This window comes from Pongo abelii, chromosome 6 (genome assembly GCF_028885655.2).
Source record: "Pongo abelii isolate AG06213 chromosome 6, NHGRI_mPonAbe1-v2.0_pri, whole genome shotgun sequence".
Lineage (NCBI taxonomy): Eukaryota > Metazoa > Chordata > Mammalia > Primates > Hominidae > Pongo > Pongo abelii.
In genome coordinates, this window is record NC_071991.2 from 110,209,656 (window position 1) to 110,214,826 (window position 5,171).

Below are 5,171 nucleotides of genomic sequence, written 5' to 3' on the forward strand. Positions count from 1 at the left end.
CAACCAGGAGAAAGACCAGGGAATCGAAAAGTCTTATCAAGTGCCTGGAATGATTCTCGGGCTCAAGCAAGTTGGCAGTCTTCTTAAATCTGTAATGTGCATACAAATTAACTCGGGCTTTGGAAACAAATGCTGTTCCTGATCCAATTGGTCTAGGTGGGGCCTGAGATTCTGCATTTCTAACAAGCCCTAGGTGATGTTGCTGGCTTGAAGACACTTTAAGTAGCTAGGCCAGAAAGGATATTTCATTTGGCTGGCGTACAAATCAGTTTAAGCCATTTCATTTTCCTTCTATATTTCTAGATTTTTTATCAGGGGCTTCTCTGACCTTAATGCTGCCCAGTTCTCATGTCACTGATTATGTCTCTTCAAGCTACCGCAGTCAGTTAACACAAGGCATCCTGCCCTTCTCCACTTAGCTCATATAAAAATCCACAATGGATACAAACAGCCCCAAATAAGAAATGGACGCGACACATTAACTTATAACATAATGGGTTTATATTTAATATAGTACTTCTCATCAGGAGGATGTTACTCAGTTAATATAAAGTTTTTTTCAAAACATTAAATCTCTTTTCCATGTCAATGTCTATAGTTTTTTTAACATTAAATTTTTTTCTGCATTTCAGTATTAGATACACTGAATACATTTTTCTAAATATTTTTTCCCTAGAGATAAAAGTTTTCCTTTTTGGCTGTCTCTCTGATATCTAAATATAATATTAACTTGGGAGACAACAAAACAAAAATCTAATAAAAAAATGGAAAAAAGACTCCTCAGCGATTCAGGAGGCAGTGATTATAACCGAACAGTGGTGATTTCCTAAGATTCTGGGCAAGAACTTCCTTCTTCCTATTTCACATGCTTTGTGAGAATTCTAAGATTATGAAATATTACTTATGTAAATTTCAGCCATCTTACTTCTTTGACTACCTTTCTAACTAGCAAATTATAGGCTGCATTTTTCTGTGCATTATTTGTTGTAAAGAAAACATTTTTTTTTTTCAATTTATAAATGTATGTTTGTTGCCATTTCATGGAAACAATGAAAAACGTGAAACTCCCTTATTTACTGATTCTTGGAACCTTTCACACACCAAAGCTCAGGTTTAGCCTCTATAGCACAAAGGTTTTCAGGGTGAAGTTTGACTCAGTAGGCCTTTCAAAGTCACATCTGTCCATTTCTTTTTCGTGCATATACCCCCAAGCAGGCACAAATGCCTGTAATGCTGAGAACCACACCTAACAAAAGGGCGATTGCATCACCGGCTTCTACTGCTTCCACAACAGGCAGCACCAAAAGCAGTGACATGAGGACTAAGGACAACTGTGTTGAAACTGAGGTCATGATGTTGGAATCTTGAGGGCTGAAGGTTCCTAGAAATTGAACATGGAAACAAAAAGGAACCATTAAAAATTCCTCCCTTTTCAAATGACAAAATGAACACATGATAAATAACAGGCCAGCCAATCTTTTGGATACTTTATGAATCATTTCCAATCCTTCTCCTCATCTTATAGGTGGAAAAACAGAGGGACGTTAAAGACAGTAATTTGAGGCTCATTTCCCTATCTCATGATAACACTCTAAACCCAGGAATTTTCCACGATAACGCCAACACCTTGTGCATCAACCAAACAAAAATTGAACAGGAGTTCATAATTAAGAACAAACAGAAAAAATGCACGAGCCACTAACTTGGAAAATTAAAATATCCTAGTGGGTAAAAATTACACATTTTCTTAGGGTCTCTCCCATCCAGGAAATGCAGACAAATTTGGCAAAAGTCACACAACATATAACTCTGCGAAGTTGTGGGGAATTAATAAGACTTACCAAAGAAATGGTATATATAGAATTCTATCTGACTTGAAATTTTCCCTTCCTGGAGCTCCGGATGCTGAGATTAAGAGGTTCCACGTGACACGACCTATTATTAGCATGGGGGGTGGGGAGGGGGCGGAGAGAAGGATTTAAAAATTAATTATTATTACTATTATTATTTTAAAGAGGCAGCTAGAGTCAGTGCAGAGCGTGGAGGCCATATGGACGGTAGAGGGATAGGTAATGAGGAGAGAAAAGTCTGTCCAACAGGGAACTAGACTTAAAAGTTGGTCAGTTCACCCACACAAGAAAAGGTAAAAAGAAACAGAACAGATAGATAACTTCATTTCAGGACTTGATATTAAGATTTGAAAAAGAATTCCTACTTTGGCCCGGCAAGGTCCAAATTTGCTCCTGTTTTACAAATACACTGGTGCAACCTAAGTATCCTTTGGAGATGAGTTCGTACATTACCTTCCAGGAAGCAGCCATTACAGGAATGGCGAGGAGGGCGGAGTCTCCAAACTACATTTCCCACAATCCCTGCCGCCGCCGACTCCCATGATGCCCCGGCGCGTTCCCCCTGTAAGTAGCAGAGGGCGTTGACGGTCACGCTCTAACGGAGGAGAAGAGTCGCGAAAGTGCGGGGTTTCCTTTCACTGCCCAACGTTTTACTGTTACATAGATGGTTTCGTGTGTTTATATAAAAGCTCACTTCAAAATAAAAGAAATGATAGCAAGTGTTTTCTACCCTGTTGAGTCTGTAAGGCGCACGTGTAATTCTGTCTTTTTCTTCCATTGAAATGACACAGCGGGGAGACAGAACCCGAGTACAGCCCTCTGTTCCGGATGCTTTTAAACCAGCGGCTTCCAACGTTTCTGAAGAAGGAAATCTCTGTCACCATCTTCCTAATGAACCATATGCCATTTATTAATTTTTTAATCAATGGGGGAAAAGCGCGGTTAATAAGACATATCGTAAAAGGTTAAAAAACATTTGTAGTGCAAAACAAAGTTTAGGAAAAATGGGTTTAGCCCTGTTGCAGAAGATCTCTCAGGATTCAGGTGCTAAAGTGACAATCTATTCAAGAGTGCACTGCGGTGATTCCTTCCCAGCTATGTTTTTGTGAAACCTCAGCCCCAAATGTCCCTACATATTTATGAAAAGATGTAAAAATACTGCTTTTAAATCATAAAACAAGAATTAGTTATTTGTATATGTAAGTCGTAACCTTTCTGAAAGGCGCTCTTTCAATAGTCTAGTAACTGTGAACTCCTTACTGAACCTTTCTAGTCATCTGATCTTCTGAATTCTTTCATATTTACTGATTTGAAAATTTATTTGCTATCCTCACATTATAAATTATTAATGATGAGGGTTGGGTGTGAAGCCACCTGCCTGGTCTGAAAGTCCCCTAGTTCAGTCTGTTAGATAATGCAGGTGCGTTCAGTTCAATGCCAATAATTAGCATGTATTCTTGTGTTGTCGGTTACCCTTTTTCTTACACGTTCCTAGTCTCTCTAGCAAAGATTTATGTTCTTGGCTCCTAACAGGCACCCAGCAGGTGCTCAGTAATGTTTCCTAATAATAATAATGATTTGACTAGATAAATGTGCCAACAGGATCTTATGAGAGACCGAGAGGTGCCAAATAAACCAAACCAAGGTTACTAGAAAATTGGAAATCTGAGAATAACTGCACAATAACGTCAGCATTGTTTCTCTAACCTTGATTATTTTAACAAGGTTTTGTTCATTTCATCCTTTGTTTTCAGCTACTTTCCTGCCTTTGTAATCAATTATATTTGGAATAGGAGCTATATTTTTATAGCTTCCAAAATATTCTCTCATATCCTACTGTGAACATTTTGTTTTTCCCTACATGTTTATTTTTCTGTATGTGTTTATTTTAGTTAGCTAAAGTCAGCAGAGACTACTTTAAAGTTAGTATTGTTACAGACTTGTTTCTAGGCATGTCAACATTAAAGATAATGGTTTGGTTTTAAGTTTAAAGAGTGTAAGTGGCAAGAAACTTTCTACTTAAGTTATGATGGTTTTTATTAGTTTGTGATATATATTATATTTGGAAATGTCGATCTCGGGGACGGGGTTCCAGTAATAGCTGATGTAGTTGCAAGGATTAATTTCTGGAGTACCATGAATATGATAATCTCCTTCACTTCTTTGACCTGCTCCTACTGTGTGATTTTTAACATGCCTTCACTCTATCTCAGTGAACTGTTACTTCCTAGCTGTAAACCAGATTAGATATTTTGGCTAGATTGCTGACCAGGATAATAACTGCCATGTTGTACATGTGTGGTCTCTCTTCTAAAAAAGGGGATGATAGATGAGCAGCTGCTTCTGTGTCCGTCATCTGCCAACTACAAGTTCTGCCTGTGAACATCTCTGGTAGCAATGTGAACCACCGATTTTCTGAAGCAATGCTACACTCCCATTTTTCCTAAGCTGTATGAATGTTTCTATAGGCTTCTATGTAGTTGTTCTTTTGACATTAAGTGTCTAGGGTTATAGAATCCATAATTTAGTCTTTCGATTAAACAAATCTGCGCCTACACCATTCTTTACTGAAATAGAGATCAATGGCACCAATGATACTTAAAGCACTTTACTTTAGTTACTTAACTGAGCAGTGGAGAGCAACATTTTCTGTCAGTTGTTACCCAGAAATGGTTTCAGAAAAAAAAAAAAAAAAAAGAAGTGGCTTCTGCTCATTTTTCTGTTAGAAGTGAGTCATTGGTAGGCCCTGAAGGAAGGCACCTCTGGGATCCATCAGAGGATGCAGGACAGGCCAATATCAGGATTTTGCAGTGACTGGTGTGTGTCAGGGAATTTATAAAACCCAGACTTCCTCATTAGCAATTGAGCCAAGCCAAGTGAGTCGAAACATTTTACTGGAGCTTCACAGTTAGAAAAGACCAACCCAGACCTAGTCGGTATTTCCCGTCATTAATAGGACTAATCACTGAGAATGTTAGAACTAACTACTCATTAGGTCAAAAGGATGGGATAAGCTACACTTTCCAGAGCTGTAGTTTTCAACTACTGCAGAAAACGTCTCCTGAGGCTAAGTACCTCTTGTACCAGCATTTACAGAAGTGTATGGGAGAGGTGCAGGCACCACCTAGAGCCCATTATGTATGTGGTCCTTACTCCCACTGGTGATCGTCAGTTGTCTGTGGGAATCAATCACACACGTAAGCTTGTGGAGGATGGGGAAGTAGAGAAACCCCACTCATAGGCATGACAGATTCCACTTTTACTTATATTGCTGACCTTCTTGGAGTAGGTTAAAAATTACTGGATGTGACAAAGTTCTAG

The 5,171-nt window shown here is 38.7% G+C and overlaps 1 protein-coding gene across 2 annotated transcripts; it reads right to left on the minus strand.

The window, feature by feature from the left end:
• Positions 1–483: 483 nt before the first annotated feature.
• On the minus strand, positions 484–2,382 carry SMIM30 (small integral membrane protein 30). 2 transcript variants are annotated; one of them, XM_024250372.2, is made up of 3 exons: positions 2,304–2,382; positions 1,842–1,935; positions 484–1,381 (listed from the first exon to the last, which is right to left on the minus strand). In XM_024250372.2, exon 3 carries the CDS (start codon positions 1,350–1,352, stop codon positions 1,173–1,175), a length of 180 nt encoding a protein of 59 aa, XP_024106140.1. In that variant the 5' UTR covers positions 1,353–1,381; positions 1,842–1,935; positions 2,304–2,382; the 3' UTR covers positions 484–1,172. The 2 variants fall into 2 exon arrangements, with proteins under 2 accessions (XP_024106140.1, XP_054415665.1); XM_054559690.1 differs by having other exon boundaries at positions 2,216–2,330.
• Positions 2,383–5,171: the final 2,789 nt, after the last annotated feature.

Excerpts from the sequence above, each read along its gene's own strand:
- SMIM30 (XM_024250372.2), bottom strand. The coding sequence starts at position 1,352 with ATGACCTCAGTTTCAACACAGTTGTCCTTAGTCCTCATGTCACTGCTT.